This window comes from Cavia porcellus, unplaced genomic scaffold (assembly GCF_034190915.1).
Source record: "Cavia porcellus strain 051 isolate PalLab524CR breed Dunkin Hartley unplaced genomic scaffold, mCavPor4.1 scaffold_28, whole genome shotgun sequence".
NCBI classification, from domain to species: domain Eukaryota; kingdom Metazoa; phylum Chordata; class Mammalia; order Rodentia; family Caviidae; genus Cavia; species Cavia porcellus.
Genome location: NW_026947511.1, coordinates 24,971,334 through 24,991,646, shown reverse-complemented (window position 1 = coordinate 24,991,646; position 20,313 = coordinate 24,971,334). Strand labels below are relative to the sequence as shown.

Sequence of the window (20,313 nt, the reverse complement as noted above, 5' to 3'; positions counted from 1 at the left end):
TTTGGAGTTTAATACCTGTGTGACCTCTTAATTCGAAGATTACCTTGGCTGAGACTTCTAAATCCCCTGAATTACAGTTCTCAGAAACTTTATCTGATGAAGCGAAAACATAATACCCACATCACGTGATTCCTATTAAGACTATAGGTAATATTTTAAAGCATTTGGTCTTTACAAAATTTACTGACAGCCATTACAAGTGTATCTGTCCACATTTGTTCACTTTTTATGATTACCTTTGGGAAAAGAACATTGTTTTGTTTTCAATGCCTTAATAATAATAAAAAAGATAATGAATCAATGCATATCCAGCCCATTTTTCTGGGTTCATAATTTGTTTTATAACACTGTCCTAATGCCAAACCTGTAATGAAAATATGTCCGGTTTTCTATTATACAGATGAGAAAGCTGAAACTCGTGAGAAAAAAATTGCTATGATATCTATAATCTGTCTTCAAAAACCATATTCTTAATCACTCCATTCCATTTCCTTTTTCCGTTCTCTCTAAAAACATTTACACAACCATCCACCTAGCCATATTTGCTTTATTTTTGAATGTACACACAATCTCAGTTCACAGTGATTAAAAACCACACATGGCTTTACTCTTCCACTGCCTGCTGAATTCCAGTGCCGGGGGATTAGTTTTAGATACCTATTGCTTTGGGGTTGGAGCCTGCTGCCAATAAAGTTTCTCATTTTCCAAGCAGCTGGGAGGGCAGCAACCAGCTGCTTTGAAATGTGTTTGAACCTCATCCCCTTGACTAGGAGACAGCTGTGCTTATTTATAGAAAGGCTCTGGAAGATTGTGTTGTGTTTTATAAGACACTCTAGGCAAGCTGAAAAGAGATTTTCTGATTTGAAAAGAGATTATATTTGGGAATAGAACTTTTTAGTGTTTCCCAATTGTGGGCAATTCTGCAACGTCTGATAGTCTCTCAGATACAAAGAGTTTGTCTGAAATAAATAGAGGACAGTCATTTTGAAGACATTTTAATTGGTTTTCTAAAGGTGCATTTTTTTATACCTGACATATTCCATGTCTCACATCTGAGATAACAGCCTTTATGTCCCAGGCTTCTTGTGAAATGGCTTCCGAAGCTCTGTTCCATCTTGATACCTACTGCCCTTTCCTTGCAAGTGTTAGGAGAAGCAACAATGGGGTGGGTTAGTGCTGCTGCTTCTTACCCTAGATTTAAACAATTAACTAAGTAAATAGTTGTCTGTAGGGTTCACATCAGGAATATGGTTGAGGAGCCTCAGACTACCAGCCCAATGAAACTGTGGGATGCATAAAACATTAAAAAGCACAGAACTCAGCAACACAGTACCTTTCTCATAGACTTGGTATTTAAATCAGGGATTGTGTAGTTATATTTCTATAATTGTGTAGTTATGTTTTCATCATAACATTTGCTTTATAGATACCATAAAACTCTAATTTAGTCATAAAGTACAATAGCTTCGGGGGTCATATGAATGCAACGTCAAATCTTCAAAGATACTGGAAAGCCTGGTCACAAATGAAGTTTTACAAATATTGAAAAATTTTAGATGTATTTAAAAAATCAGGCAAGATAACATTTTATTTAAAGTCAAAAATTATATTCTGTATATGAATATATGGATAGTATGCATGTACATACAAGTATATAAACAATTTGCAGTTAATTTCTGCCTCTCATTCCTGTAGCCTCTGTTTTCCCAACAAAATATTTTAATATTTCTAGGAAAACATGAGCATGTTTGACAGCATTTTAATATTTATAAATATGTAAAAATTTAGAAGCATATAAGCTAACCATATAATATCATTCACATGTATTAGAATATATGTACAGATATAGCATGTGTATAATTGACTGCATATGTATACATATACATATATACTTACAGATAAGTGTATACATAATTATGATGGGAATGAAGATAATTTCTTGACAGGTATAAATATTGTTGACTGAAAGTACCAATGTGAAGTTTATCTTTTAAACACAATATTATATTCACAGAAAAAAATTAATTACTATGGAATTCTATGAATGAAACAATGATATAAAGAAAATGAAAGGAATATGGATCTTCAGGTGAAAATTCCATTTTGTTAGTCACAGTTAACTTACTCTGAATATCACTCTATTCAATATATTTTATGTACTGATTTTCAGTTAGGGATGACCAATGGGAAATCATTGACATACTATTATTGGTAAGCAATCATCAACGTGTGGCATTTATCTGCTTAATAAGTTCATCTTTCTATCTCTTCACACTAGGATTTATAGTAATTCATGCTAATGGTGAGATAAAGGTGGTTCATCATCACTAGTTGTCTTCTGTATTCCTCAGTTACTCTATTTTCAATTTTTTATACTTTTGACTTTTTTTCTTTCTTCCTTTTTTTTTTTTTTTTTTTTGTACCAGGAATTGAACTCACAACCTTGCAGTTGCCAGGCAGGTGCTTATGCTCCTGAGCTAAATTCCCTACTAAATTTCACTTTTGAAACACCTGGAATAATCTCTGTTTTCCTCACTGGACTTGACTGATATACACAATGAAAAATTTAAGATATGTGGATCTGGCCTTACAGTGTTTTAAGCAATGCATGAAGTGTGTTTGTATGAACATGTACATGCCTGTGTTTGCACACGTGTATAGTAGATGATGGGAAAGAATCACAGCATTTCCCCCTAACTTCTAGTTATTGAAACATGTTCTTATGGTATGCCTGAATTTTCAATCATTTTCACAATACAAAACCCCAGAATATTCATATATAGCTATTTATAACAGTAATAGCCTCAGGCCTTCTAATGGTTTCTTGTCAGTAGAAAGGTATTTTATGTAATGGGATATTATATATGGATGATAATTACTTGATCTTATAAATAAAATTTATTTAAGTGTTACCAGAAATACAAGATTAATTAGTAATTTTTAGTATGTGTCATATATTTGACATATATGTAGTATTGTTAATATGTACTATATGTAAACATTTTCATTTAAAATAAGGATGAAATTATATCTTATTTGATACTTATATATTGTAATGATATATGTCCATATATCCTGGAAGAGTTACTTTCATAAAAGAAATCAGATATTCTGCACAATGAAGAAACTATCAAATATAAATAATAGTTCAAAAATTCTGGTTGTGTCTGAAGAGATAGTTTCATCGACATTTACATGGTGAAAACACGAGTAGATGAGAATAAAGCTGAGTTAGAAGGAAAGTTAAGTACTGTGAAACATAACTAAGGTAGGAGAGAGAAATAATCTAGAAAATATATACAAGTACTGTTTTTAGAAAGAAAAAAATCCTCATTTAAATCTGAACACATTTTATATTTGCTATTTCTTCTTTCGTTTCTATTGCATTGTTGTGGTTTGCTTGTTTAGTTTATATTTAAAGAAAATAAATAATTTGCATAACTAGTGAGAATACGAAGTCCCTGATATTCCCTGTGAGTGCAAATTTGAAATAGTATGCTAGTGGAAAGGATTCTAGCATTGACTAAAGAAGGGTTGGTGTGGGGAGCCTGGTAATAGAGCATGTGTTCAGCATGGGCGAGGTGTAGGTCCAGTCCCTCCACACACATTCATGAGTACTCAGGGGCATCTTGAATGTGTGCCTGCATACACACACACACACACACACACACACACACACACACACACAGACACAAGCTTAGGGTACTGCTAATGTATCTTAAAATACATTTGCCCAATTGAAAGGATTATCAGAAAGTACGGATCCAGAATCTGTATGAGTAATTGCTGATGACATAAATAATTCTAGGAAGTCTATAATACAGACACAAATGAGCTAAGAAATGTTAAATAAGTTAATAATAGATTTCAGATGGTAGAATAGAATAAAAAAGGCATAAAATAGTAAGGCTATGGAAAGTTCTGTGACTGTAAGTTTAGCATGAATTTAAACCAATTCTATTTAACCTTTTAGGGTCCTACAACCTTCTCGTTCCTGGCCTATATTAGGATAAGACCAAGGAAAGAGACGAGTGCTTTCCTACTCTTAGCTCATTGACTGTCAGGACAGCAATGTCAATGGAGAGGGTAGACCTCAAGTGTCCTGACTGATGCCGGAGAGAACAGGGTTGAAACACTGATGTTGAAAGAACCATACCAAATCCCACACACTCCTATTTGTTCTACCAGAGAAAGAATATATTAACTTTTCTGATCTATGTACCTTGGAACTATAATTATCATTGAAAATTATTTATTCAGGTACACATTTATGTTTAAATCAACATTACTGATAGCTAATCGTGATCAACTTGTGTATTTTATTATTTATTTATTTATTTTTGGTACGGGGGATCAAACTCAAGACTGCACGCTTGCAAGGCAGGTGCTTATGCTGCTGACCTAAATCCTTGGCCTAACTTCTATATATTATAATAGGCTATTTCAAATAAAATTAAAAGTCATTCTCAGTAACCATTGAAATTGGCATTATGTTTACGATTATTTTTAAAGTAATACATATGGTTTGGGTTAGAGTATCTGTTTTAGAAAAAAAATTATCCTTGAAATGGCTTTGTGACAGGACAAGATTACAACTGAATAAATATTATGTTCCATTTCATATCTGACCCTATAGTTGGTGTTAGTATTTTTTGGTATTGCTTTAATTGCTTTTCCCTTTCAACTAGTTCCCCCTGTCAACTAATGTTGACATATTCTAATGGCAAATTGGCAAAGAATAATTTTACTGTGTAATTTATGTCAGAGACCTATTGGAAGAACTTTTCATATTCAAAGAATGAACCAGTTTCCCAGTTTAATTATAAATTTGACAATTTCAATTTGTAGATGCAACTCCATTTTGACTAGCTTTAACAAAACCATTTATTTGATTTACTTATTAAGTCAGCCTGGGTGTTTAGTATTTCTAAATATAATTGAAAAATAAATTCTTTCAATACAGGCCATTCTTCCAAAAATCTTTTTAGAAGCAAAATAATGTGGTAAGTAAGAACTGGGATAAAATTAGGTTCATGGTGAATTATAAAAACAAATTGAAAAGTTGGTATATTTTTGCTAAAAATACATTGTAACATTATCAAGGGTGCAGTCATAAAATCAGTCTACAAGATCAGGTTGTACCTATAATTTAGAAAAACTGCAAATTTTTATCTTTACATCTTCTAGAAATAGTTATTTTGTGCTAAAACTAACTGATTGACAAATACACACGTATGACCTTTAACATGTTCAATGCTAAAAGCATTCCCAAATGGCATAACTAAAGATTTTAGAACTAAAGAAGAGTGAAAAACACACTATCAGGAGACCAAATTTTACTTTCTTTTGCAAAACCAAGTCAAACAAATTATTTTTAATTTTATTTGATGTTTAGAAAACATTTTGGTTAATTATTATATTTGTACTGATGTATTTTACAGATTAAATAAATTCTTTGCATTTCCTTGTCCTAGAAACAGTACTTTCCTTAATTTTTTTGCCTTATGAATTTGCCTAGAGATCTAGAATTTTAACTTTCAAATTAAAAATATTCATCTGTCTCTAAATGATTTGATTCCTATAAGAATGAGTGAATTTTTTCTCTCTGCTGTTCCTCAAAGAAATTCTACTTAGAAATTAATATCAAATTAAGATTTTAAGTCAATCTCTTAAATAAATGCTTTGACAAGTAAAATATTCTCATTACTCTTGATATCAAGAACCATCATAAAATAAGATATAAATCTTTTAAAAATTTATTGTATTTCTGACTTTAAAATTGTAGACTGTAAAAAATTTAGACACTGTGTTAGTGTGAGTACATTTTCAACTGTTCAATACTTGAAAATAATCACATATCTGAAATGACATGTTACTGAGACACAGGGTTATAAAATGAGTAAAATCACTGGATGAAGCTGGAATCCCTTCACTCAGATTTCTGCTCAACCATGTAATAGCTGTGTTACGTTAAAAATATTCCAGTTCCTTTGTCTCCCCATTTTAAAAAATAAAGATAATAATAGTACTGTTCTCAGAGGATTGGTTTCAGTTAATGTCCAACATCACACAATAAATATTAGCAATAGTTATAAGCTCTTATCATGCCTAAAACCAATTTTGACCTGTTTGACTTTCAAAATATTTCTTGTATGCAGGAGCAGTATCTACCAGGGGGCTTTGAGTTCAGGAAAATTTTGAGACTTACAAAAAGTATTATAAGCTACACTTAGTACTAATGTATGAAAATGGCTATATGATGGGAAATATTTCTTTCCAGGTAGCATAGGACTTCTTCTCAGCAGGAGTCTCAGCAGAAATAATTAGCATGGCGGTTCACACAGGCTTTGGGAAACTACTTCTTTCCCAGGTTACAGACGAGGTGCATAATTCACTTAAGCCTAGAATTTTAATGCAAAGTGCATGTCTGATAAAGGACTTGCATGCAAAATATTGGGTTTTAGGGTATTATCATATGAATAGTAGATACTCCATATGAATATAAGTGAAAATGATCAACTCCTCACAAGAAATATAATGATTCTGCAATGTAAACATGTGCTAATAAAAAAAATAAAGAATAGAAAAATGAACAGAAGAAATAAACTGAAAAAATAAAAGCAAAAGAAGTGAATTACCAGGGTAGAATTATCATGTCTGTCTTATCTGTCAATAATTACAATACAATTTGACAAAAGCTTTCTGACTGATATTTCAATTTCACATAGCTTACAAGGACTCATAGCAAATAGTGCTTTTTTAAATAAAAAGATCTAGATATTTGCCACATAACTAGTTACATGGACAAAAATTTAACACGTATGTAATTTTGCCTCTTTTTCCCATAGTAAAAACTTGTTCATATGTTTGTAAGTAGGAGTAAGTCTTTTATGTGAAAACATATTTTAAACTGGTTAATTTGTACTGTGGTTTAACTGAAGTCATGTTAAACACATCACAGTGCATGGAAACCAGGTTATAACAAAATTAATTTCATATGTGATGATAATATTAAGACTACCTCTATCAGCATTATTTAGGTAATTTGCAAAATAAATCTTATAACTAGAATGAGTTAGTTTATGAAACTTTATCACTTATCACTTATCTAGATAGTAAAAAAGCAGATATAGGGAGACTGCCAAATTAAATTTGGGCATAAAAATATTGGACCACTTATGTGACACTAACAGATTATCAGGCTCAATTAACTTGAAACTATACCAGGCTATGAGAATGAGCATAAACTAACTGTCATTATCATTGTTAATATGGTAGATAATAGACAATGATTTAATCTAGGGAAAAAGTCTGTAATTTGAGTCATTACTTTTGAAATTGTATTTAAAATCTTGCCCATATTTTGGGAAGTATGAGAGGAAAGTTGATTTTATATGTCCACACACAAATACTTACATATAACTGCAGAAAATAAAAAGAAGTTAAAAGACATTATTTTTCCCCATTGATACCTTAATCAAAATAAGTTCCTATAGGTCAGAGGGTAATAGGTAAATGGTCCTCCTCTATGATAAACATTTCAAGTTATATTTGTCGAAAACAATTTACAATTTATGAAAGTCATTTGTAATAAAAATTTTATGGACCCATGTTTTATAGTCTGAATAATTTGTTTTAATAAGTCTTTTGAAGAAACAATATTCTTGCATGGTTACATTTAAGAAACTCAGAAAACTGTTCAAATTCAAAACAGATCAAAAAGTAATATATTATCTCAGTCCAATTTGCCTTTGTCTTTAACACAAAAGGACTATTGAAACTTTCAAGAATTTCTCATGAACATAGACTGAATTAAATAATTGCTGTTATTTTTTGCAGGTATTAAATTATGCATAGTTATTCTCTGTGAATAAGCCACAGACATTGCTTCAGAATTTACCCAAATTTTCTTTTATTAGCTAGACTTGTCTTTGCCGACTGCTTGAGTGGCCTATTATTTGACTAAAAACTGAGAATTATGTGTATTGTCTGAATACATATAGTTCTTAGCTCTCAAAGATACAAAATGCCTTACAAATTCTCTTCATAAAACAACAGTATTCTTTGAGCAATTGTCCTAATCTGTCTGTAGAACTAGTCTTCATGTTCTCCTAGAGGGATAATTTGTCCTGTGGTTTTTCTGAGTCATGTGGAGAAGAACATTGTACCGTGGATTTTTAGCATTTTAGAATCAAAGGATTTGTCAGAGGTCAGCATAAGACACCACAGGCAGGACAGGTAGGGTTGGTGATTAAGTGAGGAAATAAGACGAGCCATTTTCTTACCTTGCTGGACATGACTGTACTTTAGCATTCTCTGAGTGCTGGTTTATACATAGAAATCACATGGGAAAAGGAAAAAAAAATAATTAAATATAATCTCTGTGTGATAAAATCACATTGTCTAAAGAAAGGAAAGAAAATGTGAATTTTAATGTGGAAAGCAATGCAAATGATGAAATATTCAGTGACAGGAAGTCCTTACAGTCTGCTTTGGTGGAAGCCTTTATGATGGTTTACAGCCTCAGTATAAATCCAATATTTTCATTTTTTGAGAGATACTATTACCAAGACTCCTCAAATGTTATTTCGTTGTTTATAAAATCTTGTTTCTTCCTATGTGAAAGTACCCACCTTCCAAGTTTAACTGAACTCCAAGAAGCTTACAGTGAAAATTGTTAATGACAATTTAGTTTGAAATTTGTCAGTAGAATAATTTGTTAACTAGGTGTATTATTTTGTTCAACATCTAGCATTTGTGAAACTGTGTTATGGTAGATTCAGAAACTGTACACATTCTCCAACACATGTGTTAACTTCATAACATCATAGTTTAGTGTTTAGACATCTGACATTCCTATCATATTCTCAGATTTTACATTTCTGAGTTCAGTAAGTAAAAAAGATGTACAGATGTGTAGTTGCCAAATATTGTTGTCTTTCAAATTGCATATTTTTTGGTGTTAAGTTTTCTAGCGTTTCAGGTTTGGCATACAATGGAGCTAATTTAATTTTCTTCCAAGGAAGCAGCCAGCTAGACCCCTGCCTAAGGCACAGAACCTCAGCTCACTGCTTTCCTTTGCTCATTTATTCCCTGTGTGAGCTGGGGCTCCTCACACAGCAAAGGTAGAGTACTTGGGCCAGGAAACTGCTGCTGATTTTGAGCAAGTACAGAGTCAGTGTCTGAGTTTCAACACTGATGGTGCACATCACAGAGGGCTGACAGTAGAGGCATAGCTTCCCCTATGAGCTGCCTGTGGATGACAATCTGCCAAGCTAGAATAATGGAAGAGGCAATGGTTATGTAAAAATGAATCAACTTGGCTTAGCTCTAAGGTATTTTGCAAGATTCAAGGAATATCATTCCATTCTTTCCCTGATATTGTGTATTTTATTTTTCTTTTTGTTGGAGGAGAGCTCAGAAAAATATAACAAAAATAGAACTCCGTTACAACATATTTTGTTCAGTAATTTCATTGTTTCATTTTCATCCTTAAGACTTTATAAAAGTAATTTAATAAAAGACTCTTTGGCATTCATTAAACTGACTTATTTACATTAATCAACTTACTTTTCTGTTTACTGAAGAAATGAAGGTCAAAAAGTTAGTGTCTCCAAGCTACCATTGGGAGATTTAGAATTTAAATAGAAATTTATTTGACTGTGAAACCTTGGCATTTTCTATACTAATAAGTTCTTATGTTAAACTCGAGGCTAAAAGAAATATTTTAAGTTTAGAAGTTTAGGTGTTACTATTTAGGAAATATTTGTGAAAGAAAATAATACACCTGTGTATTTATACACACATATATGTATGATATTTTTCCTAACTTTACATTCCATGAGAGGAAGAACTTTCTTTTATTCTTGATTTTATTGCAGATAAACCCATCTTGCCGAAAGGGTTTAGTATTATCCCCCAGGAAATAGAAATACATTTTTAAAAAAGGCAGTGATTCTATGATATTAAGGCATTATGGTTTTGAATATTAAAGAATTTATATTGCTTGCTTGCTGAAAACCAAGAGAAAAAAAATTAATCTAAGATATCATCTTAGAAGGTATGATATAGTTCTATTCATACATCCCATAAATAGATAAGTGATCAAAAGTAATGAGATACAAAGCTGTATGTAATTATACAGATGTATATAAATGAGAATTAATTCAATCATTTCTGGGTTAAAAACAAAGTAGCACTTTTCAGCTTCTACATCATTCAATTTCTTTAATTCCTGATGGAATTTTGACTAGTAGCTCTTTTTTCTTTTCTTTCTTACAGTTGGACAGTGTCACCTCCTTGATCCAAGCAGCCAAAAATTTAATGAATGCTGTAGTGCAAACAGTGAAAATGTCGTACATTGCCTCAACCAAGATCATCCGAATCCAGAGTCAGGCGGGACCACGGCACCCAGTAGTGATGTGGAGGATGAAGGCTCCAGCAAAAAAACCCTTGATTAAAAGAGAGAAGCCAGAAGAAACCTGTGCAGCTGTCAGACGAGGGTCAGCAAAGAAAAAAATCCATCCCGTGCAAGTCATGAGTGAATTTAGCGGAAGACAAATCTACTGAAGACCCTCTTCTCCTCATGTGCCTCTACTATAAAATTCTGGCTAACCACACTGTTTTGTTTTACAACTTACGAGTTCTGTAATTTCACTAAGTTTCAGAGTTTAACTCAAAAGTAACATAAAACATTTGACGGCTAAACCAATGTATGCAACATATATTTGGGATCATGTCATTGTCATTTTTGTATAACCAGCATGTACTAGTCAATCAACACATGCTTGTTTAGTGAATGACAACTTTAGGCATCCTTCAGTTTTCCTCATCACAGAGAATATTTTGTATTCGTTATAATATGAACATATGAAATGCAAGTGAGTCCTGCTTATCTGTAATACTTCACATACATTCACTCCTTTCATTATAAATTATCGTTGACATAAATTATTTATTTGGTTTTCAATGGAGATAAAAGCATTTATGAAATATTTTCCCACTTAATATTCATAATTTGTTTATCCTACCTAACCTGGCAAAAATGCCTGACTTTGAAATCTAGGTATCTGTACCCATTGTCAACAGATTATTCTAACTTCTACCAAAAACTAACAAATTGGGACAAGCAGCTTCTCACTAGATTTGATTTTTAGTGAGCTGCTTAAATAACATTACAAAAGGTATGGTGAGCATTTTGGGGTTTCATCATTTTGTACTTTTCAGTATTTGGCTGACTGACTACATACGCTGAAGATGAATTTTCCCTTGTTCAAGAAATGAGATGCAAAGATGTACCCCAGATTGGGCGACAATAACAAAATGTAAAAAAAAAAAAAATTGTATGAATCTGAAACTCCTATCCCTTATCAACTGCAATTAGAAAGGAAGGCTGTTTTGAAAACTGTTTTAAAAATAACTCTGTGAATTGTATCACTGATCTATGAGGCAGAGTTAATGACTATGAGGCTAGAATCTACAGTAATTTTTATTTTTGTTCTTTATTTTCTTTTTTTAATTTTTATTTTCATTAGTGTGTGTTTGCAGTGTATAATGATTACATTCTCTATGCGGAGTAGACACATGTATGTAACACATTTTAACTCTTTAATAAAAATCACTGGGATCATTTTATAATCCTAATAACTGCTTATCTATAATGGAGTTCATAATGAATTTTTAATTGTCCCGGAGTCTAGTGTACTGTTTCTGTCTCCCACTTTTCCTCTCCTTACCCTAACTTGGCCTCCTGGACTTTCCATAATTTCTTTGGAAGAGTTAACCTATAATTTTATGTTGTTTCACTAATAGGGTTTCTTATAGTTATCCCCTATTCTACTGTACCAAAATAATATTATAATTCTAACTTCTCACTTGTGCAGCACTGTTATTAATGAGTCACTTCAACAACCTTGATACTTCAGATTGATGAATCAAAATTTATGCTTACAATAGCTGTTCATGATAAAAAGACAAGTTGGGGTAAAAACATGTTTGAAAAATAGGAAAATGTAGAGTGAGAGAATGCTATGTATCACAACTTGACTGACATGGTTTGGATAAAATTCTATTTATTAGGTTACTATTAATTATGAGGGAAAGGTTATTGTCTTTTATTATAATGAATTATTCCATTTTCCCAAAGGACTGGATTCCCTGATTCTACAGATAAATGCACATGAATTGAAGGCAATTAAGTACTCTCTGCCTTGCATCTATACACCTGCTCATCGAAATTATTCTTGGCAAGATCCACTCTCTAAAAAACAAGGTAGCTATGAGAAAGGGAACTGGGCAACTCAGACAATTCTGGTATCCAGTACTATCTGGAAATTTGAGGCGAATAGCGATTTTCTTTTAGTGAAATGCTGTAATCATTTTTGTGCTCTGCTGGCTGAGTACTTCTGGTATATCCTTCTCTAAGGTAGATGTGTGAATTTATAATTTAGTTGAAAAACGAGTTTTCTTTTAAAGCCACCAATTATTACCTATTTATGTCGCTTCTAAGTCTAAATTCTAGATTCATATGAGTCTCATTTAAAAAACTAAATGTCTGCTTGACCCTGTATAACATTTCTATATGCTAGAATTTAGAATGTAGCACCATATGCCAAAAATAGATTTTAAATTGCACAATTGTCAAATAAATTTTAAGTATTTTAAAAAACAACTCTACAGAAACGAGATGTGAACAAGACTTTCTCTTTAATATGTGAGGATTTCTATGTCAGCTCTAGAAAATACCTATAATTAGACCAAACAATAAAAATTTTAACTTATCAAATATCCCTGGAGTTAATTTGCTGTAGAAATCAAAGGTGGAATTAAAACAACATGCCTCAATTTGAGGAAGACATCCGTCCGCTTGAGTAAATTTCTGCAGTGGATAGCATTGATATTTAATTTGTTTCTAACCAGCTCTAGTACAAATGTTTATACAAAGGAAAAGCTAGCAGAGAAAATATTTAACAGATCTTTGTAGGATAAAGCACTGTGAATACATCTAGTGGTGATGACAGTAGAAAAAAATGTGATCAATAAGTGAATTTATTGCATACATATTTAGACCTTTCTTCTTCATGGGAATTGCAAAAATGTCTTACGGAAAATGTCAGTGTGGTGGCCCATTGTGCACTTTTTAAAATCCCATGATAGAGATTCATTTGCTTGGCCTTGCTAATTAGAATTTACCTCTCTCTGTTGGTAAAATTAATTTATGTTAGTTTTATGGAAAAATTACTTGAGCAGAAGGAGAGGTTTTGTACCACCCAGGGACAGTTCTTGCCTGCATAGCCTCCCTCACTATGGACAAATGTTAGACTCCAATCAGAATAATTCAGAAAACATTCCTGACATCATAATCCACTAACAGATATTGCTAATTCTAGAAGCTGAAAGGTTTTCATTAAACATAAACTATGAAAACTAAATGTCTTTTACTGATCACAAATCAAAACTATTAGACTAAAATATTTCTGCTTAGTGGAGTTTCTAGATATTTCTTAATTGAATCAGAAAAAAACAGTACACATCGAACTTCTAAGCCAACTTGTTAAGTGTTCCCTTCTGTCATATGAATACAACATACAGGTGTGTTAGACAATGCGTATAGTTTTCATATTCATAAGAGTGCCTGTTGATCTTCAAAAACTCTTAACTAAGGATCAATATAGTGTATGTGTTTCTCATGAAATTTTTCTGTTCTGAAGAGAAGGTTCCCCATACCTATACAGAGAGGCTGGTTTCTGAGTTTGAGCATTATTGATGTGCTTGGTTTTGAAGGTCAGTTTTCAAATCTTATTATTAAAATTGTCAATGTATGATTAAATGCCCATTTGTAGTATCAAATCTAATAATTCTTCAATTTAACAATGAGTGGCTTCAAAAACTAATAAATGACCAAGGTTTCCTAAATGCTCATTTTCAGGATAGTTTCCTCATCATCTCCACTCCTGGGCTTTATTTCCTTCTATTAACTACCAATGGCTTTCTACCAGACTGATACAGTCAGGACTGCCCCTCCCCACCAGTCCCCCTGAGAGAGAGGAGAGACAGAACCAAACATCTCTCTCAAATCTTTACATGTCTATCCTACCCATAAAATGACAAATATATTCTGCAGCGTTTTAATTTTTTAGCAGAATCTTAAAAGTTTTTCTCGTCCCAGAACTATTCTTAAGCTCTTTGGTGTCAAGTCTACATTTCTATGCGAGGGATTGTAGTTCCCATGGATACAGATTTCTATATAGAGTGGAAGGAGATCAGAGACTTTTCTTGGTTATTCTGACTATTGTATACTGTACTCACTACAGAATCAACAGCTTGTTTCAATATTGTCATAAATGATTTTCTAGGTCGACAAAACAAGCACCAGAATCTCACCAGTTAGAATAAAATATATACTTTCTTTGCCATGACAAGCAGCCTATTGTGTATTTAGGGGCCAGACATCCATTTTGTGTTTGTAAAGCCAGAAGTACTTGTTTCACTTTTCAAAACCTTTAGGGACATTCAATTTAAAAAAAGCTTGAATATTTTTAATAATTCACTACAAGTGAAACAAGAAAAATTTGGCTAACTGAAATGCTTTTGTTTTCCATCTTATATGTCACAGATCAGGAAATAACATTTATTCAGAGGCAAACCCTATTTCTTTACAAATACGACATGTTCAGCATTAGTGTTTTGCATATTATCACCAAATAACCAAGTAAGTTCCAATGGTTAAAGCAACATTATGCATACTCTATTGTGGGGCATATTTACAAGAAAAAGTAATATTTAAATAAATGTTTCTTTTGCTTTAACAGAAAATATGTTCTTATTCATGTAAATTAGTAAAGATCAAAAAAGTTTTAAGACTTTTTCATTTTGGCTCTTTTGAACAAATTAGGAAAATATTAGATATTTTAAAAACTAAGTGAATATACCTAATTTGTCCTAGTCCATGTTATTAACACTATCTTAAATATCTAAAGAGGAGAAAATGAATTAAAATGTTAAGGACTTTTTAATCTTTACTAATTTACATGAATAAAAACATATTTTCTATTAAAGTGAGAGAAATATCTGTTTAAACATTAGCTCTTTTACATGTAAATAAATATTCCCACAATACGGTGCTATTTTACACGTAAATATTCCCACAATAGGGTGAATAAAGTACAACTCTGAACACTTGAAACAAGATCACTGTCCCAATGCAAAGAATGGTCTCCAAATGGAACTGAGGTACCTCCCAATACCCGTCTGTTATGTAAGAGTGAGGCTGGCTTTTGTGCTCATCCTAAGGTATGATGATTCACAGTTGTAGTCTGCGCGATGGCATCCAGTGGTTCCAACTGGTCTAGTGGGGAAAACACAGAAAGTGACTTTTGATTTGAGCTTGGCAAGTGAAATAAAAATGATATAAAGGCAGAGGATTTCTAACAACATGAATAAGAAAGTGTCAGAGGTAGAGGAGGGAAAGAGTGGGGTAGTTGCAGAAGCAGATAAGGCTGAAAAGAGAAGTGTTTGTTGGTGCTCTGAAGATCAGACAGCCTTATTTTGAAGAAAAATGTAAAGCTAGGATAGGGCAGTTGTCCAAGCATGTTGATGATTTGTTAATGTCAGAGGCAAAAACTGTACAAATATTGAGAATGAGTTAGTAATAATATTTGCAAGTTGAGAAACAGGATTAAGCCATTCTCATGGCAAATGATGAGAGAATCAGAATAGTCACGCATTTATACAGTAAATATCTGTTTATTGAGAACCTATAATGTTGTATCCATTGTTCTATGCTCTTGAGATTATACTAGTTATCAAAACGAACTTTGTCCTCCTATGCCAAGTCTGCATTAAACGCTGTATCTTACTTAGAAATCTCAATAACAACATGGGATAGACGTGATTAGCTTCATTCCACAGCTAGGAAAACTGAAGCTTACATAGGATAATAATCCTCCTCAAATCTCACTGGCATTAAAAGTTTATTACATCTCAGATTCTGCATTATTAGCTACTACAAAATTCAGACTTCTTGAAAACAGAGATTGGGGGTGCTAACGAGATAAGCATTTCAAATCCTGGTTGATTTCCTATGTAATAACAAAAACCAATAAAAGATTTAAGAAAACTCATATCCATCCAACTTATATCATTCAAAGAAAATGAGTCTTTTGAATGATTTGCTTCATATTTTTATCTGTAATAACCGATATCAGCTATGTGAGGAGCATGTTTTATAGGTGATCCTCAAAATAAGAAGGCAGCCCTGACCAATTCCTACTTATTACCATGGAGGAGACAACTTTAATGGCAATACCTACGAAAGCCCATCTTCAATGCAGGTTGCCATCAACCATATATTGACACCATTTCTTTCCCCTTTTATCTTTAATGTGGACTTACGTTATCTTAAAATTAAATATTCCAAGGAAGTGTTACCCAAGGATTGGTAAAGCAAGCTAAAGTTTCATTGCATTTCAGATTTACCCATATGATACCAAATATATGATATTTTCTTGTTATATGGAGGTCGCAATTGTGCATAATGTTTACTTGATTACCGTATAAACTTAGTCCTAATTTAGTTCTTTCAGTTCTTTTTCTTCCTTTTTGCTTTTTGGATGGGGTTGGGGGATATGCTCCTAGGAGTTGAAAGGAGGTGGCTCATGTATGCTATGCTTTATAACCCAGCTACATCGCCAATTCTTTTTATTGACTTATTCTTCTATAGGAGAGAGTATTAGGTAGGCTGAAACTGGCCATCCCCTTGCCAGCTTTGCAAGTAACTTGAGCAAATATGCCCAGTTCACCTAGTTCTTAAGTCAGCCCAAGAGCACACTTCTTGCCCATGTTGCAGCATAGGCTTTTATATATCAGGCCCTCGAGGGTTGAGTGACTTTCTGATATTTTAAATTTTTGAATCATATCTGTTTCCTCAAACTAGTATAATGTGTTTTATCTCAGACTTCACTCTAGTGCATCTGGCTGTCTTGATGCTGTTCTATATTACCACTTGCAGGAGCCCTCATGAAGGACATTTTCTCCTAGATTTATTTTTAATGAGCACGTTCAATAATCTCTTCATCATAGGGCGTAGGCAAAAGACCCTCGACGTAGATTTGCAGAGTAGTTTCCCTTCTTTGTCAGTTACCCAAATGTCTCTGTGCTGCTCACTGATTTGCTGCCTTAGAAAGTAATTTCCATGACTTGAGATTTCAACATTAGACAAGAACTTGAGTAAATAATAAACTAAACAGGCAAGTGTGAGACTTTAGTTCATGTTTTCGGTTGAAAAGAACTTCATTATTTCCTGAGGCTTTACATATAACACTGATTGAAATAGTGCTGCACAGAAAACTTCCCATTGATCACCAACTCTGTGCTATTAGAGCTCTCTATTCTTATGTGTTGGTATAGAGTATATCCAAGGAATATAATGAAGAGAATTTTAGCAACTGTCTTGTAGGGTTAAGTTGTACTTGTAGGGTAAGTTGTACTTGGTTTTTCAACTGTTTTCTTGAGCTGTACAGTTACTACAAATAAAATGTACTAAATCACAACCTAATCCTATTTCCTCCATGCATCTAACAAGTCTCAGAAAACAGAAGTTACATGTGTTATCCCCAGTTTAGTATTTAAGAATCAAGGTTTACAATAAATTTATCTTAGCGAATTTGGTGATTAAATATGAATTAAAACTTCTAGTGAAACATTTACAGATGCTTTTGCTTTCATTTTGATTGTTTTTTTTTTAATTTTCCTATTATTTTTGCAAAAGAAAATCATTTTATGTACCTTTGCAAGAAAGAACCTACAGATTAAGCTTAGTTACACAGGTAGTGTATGTATTATAATTGAAATGAAGAGGGCTTGAAAAAAGCATAGTCGGCAATAAAATAAAAGTAAATTATAGGTAATATTCATGCTTTTTGTAGTGATGCCTTAGGAATTTATGCTTAGCCGTTTTTACCATCTTGCTTGTATGTCTCTCATGATTGGGCTGCAATAGACTGAACCTAGTGAAGAGCTTATTATAGTGATGGACAGTTCAGAGCAGTTTTGTGCTAGCTATGGATAAAATTTGCTGAAATGCACTGTTGATCTTTCTGGTCCATATTTGTCATTAAAGTCAATTTCATCAATCAATAAAGATGAATTATTTATCCAGGAATAGAAAGAGCTCTTTAATATCCTGTGACACTGACATAGAAGCCCAAATATTTCTTGTTAGAGATTTTGTATGTCCTTTTGTGTCTAACTAAATGAATTAATTTTGCTTGTAATTGTATTCTTGATGGTGTTATTTCACAAAGGAAACACTGGATTTGTTTGGAATTTTTGTAGTATTATTTCACTTCATTGTCAGTTTGTAGTTCATTAAGAGTTTACTCAACTGATAACTAAGCCATGTTTGTTAAACCAATAAAAATGAAAATACTAGTTATGTATTCTGTGTTTTTGTTTAGTCTTTGGTAAGGCAAATTTTTTAAGCAAATTTATAGCTGTGTTATCTAACCAGGTGCTGCTAATTGTCAGTTTTATTTTCACTTTCTTTTAATTAACATAACAGTTCGCAGAGGGGGATTTTTACAAGACTTCATTACCCAAATAAATATATCTGATAGAATCAAATACTTGGTTTCATTGATCTTTTTGTATTTAATATAGGTTTTAGATTTGGATAATTGACATGACTTCATCAGTCAAATGTATGTATCACCCTCTTGAGTTGGTGAAAATGTCCAATAACTTTTCTGAATGCCACTGGCTCTAGCAGTATTTCTACATCTTCGTACTTATAATGGGTTGTGAACATGCATCTTGGCTTCTTCATCTCTGGGCTGATGAGAATCCTATTTCAGAATAAACCAGGAAAATGTGCATCATCTCCTAGGCTGTCTGCTCTAGGACCGCACATCATTTTCTCCCTTAAGGACATTTAGTTCCTTGAAATGTTTATTTCTACCTCTCAGTCTGCTTCACACTGTATTCCCAAAGTATAGAATCTTTATTACTCAATTCCTATGAAAGACAATGCTTTTCCTCATTCAGTTCTGTAAGACAGTCATTGCTTTGTTAATGAAAACGCCAGCATGGTGGTGCCATTTTGTGTCAATCTCTCCAGGGGCCCAGGAGTTCACATTTGCGCTGGCAGCTGCATTCTCTCTGCTTTGATCAGTTTGTTGTGCTTGCTCAGGGGGCGGAAGTGGAGCTAAAAGCACTCTTGGCAAGAAAAGTCTGTTTCTGTCTGGAGGCTGAGCCAATGCCCTGACATTTCCTGGGCAGCACCATTAAACACTCCATCCAGGAGCAGTAACTTACAGATGTAACTTCCAGTCAGTGCATATTCAATATCCTGCGGATTGTGACAGAAAAGCCTCTGTCCTTAGTCGTCTAGAACCTCACATTTCAGATTCTGCCTAATTTTTCTGGTTTTGGAAAAGAGGAGGGGTTTCTTTGATCTATAGACTTAGAAAAAGACTTCTCAGGAAAAACAAACAAACAAACAAAATCCCCAAGGAACTGTCAAACCCAAGAGAGAGGGCAAGGGAAAGATTTTAGGTAGAATAGATCACACCCAAGTTGGAGTCAAATTGTTTTTTGTCCTTGTGGGTCAGCAAGACCTCCTGGATGCCAGGGTGTGTTATTCTGAGATGTGTTGAATCTCCTGCCTCTTTGACATTTCCTTCTCACACTGCTGCCCTGTAGATGGTAGTGACAGCATGCTAAGTATGCATGTATGTGAAGTATTAATGTTTCTCATTCCAAAGTCAGAAAGACAATTTCTGATTGTGTGTGGAGTATCACTGAGACAAAATTCAAGGGACAGAGAAAGTGCATTGCTTCCTGATTCAGGCTAGCACATCTCCCTCAGAGAAAGCCATCTACAGGAACTGATTCAGAGTAGATATGGGCAAAGAACTAAGTGTCAGATTGTTTCTATTTCATTTCAGTGGAAGCCTCTAAGAGTCTGGGGATCCATACATGAATTTTGGAATTTCTCTATCCTGTAGGCATCCCCCACCCAGTGGGCTAATATATTAAGTAGCATTTCTCTGAGAATTATTGCTGAGGGTGGTTGTGGAACAATCCAAAAGTTATACCAGTACCAATACCAAGGAAATATTTGAGCTGATAGTTTTGAACTCACTACATACTAATGGCCTCAAACTAATGGTAATCCTCCCACTGCATGTGCTGGAATCACAGACATGCTGAACGCCCAGTTTGTACTCTAAATCTTGAAATCAATTATCACATGTTTATTTTTGTTTCCTCAACAACTAGCTGTGAATGGCACACACTAAGAGCTCAACTGATATT

General features: G+C 33.3%; 1 protein-coding gene across 7 annotated transcripts in view; it reads left to right on the top strand.

Moving 5' to 3' along the window:
• The window catches only part of Ctnna3 (catenin alpha 3), a 1,637,747-nt gene extending 1,620,937 nt beyond the window's left edge, over nt 1–16,810 (top strand). For all 7 annotated transcript variants that reach the window (XM_063239556.1, XM_063239557.1, XM_063239560.1 and 4 more), the window contains one exon: nt 10,282–16,810. In XM_063239556.1, coding sequence (XP_063095626.1) covers nt 10,282–10,569 — 288 coding nt within the window. In that variant the 3' untranslated portion in view covers nt 10,570–16,810. The remainder of the gene's footprint in view (nt 1–10,281) is intronic.
• Nucleotides 16,811–20,313: the final 3,503 nt, after the last annotated feature.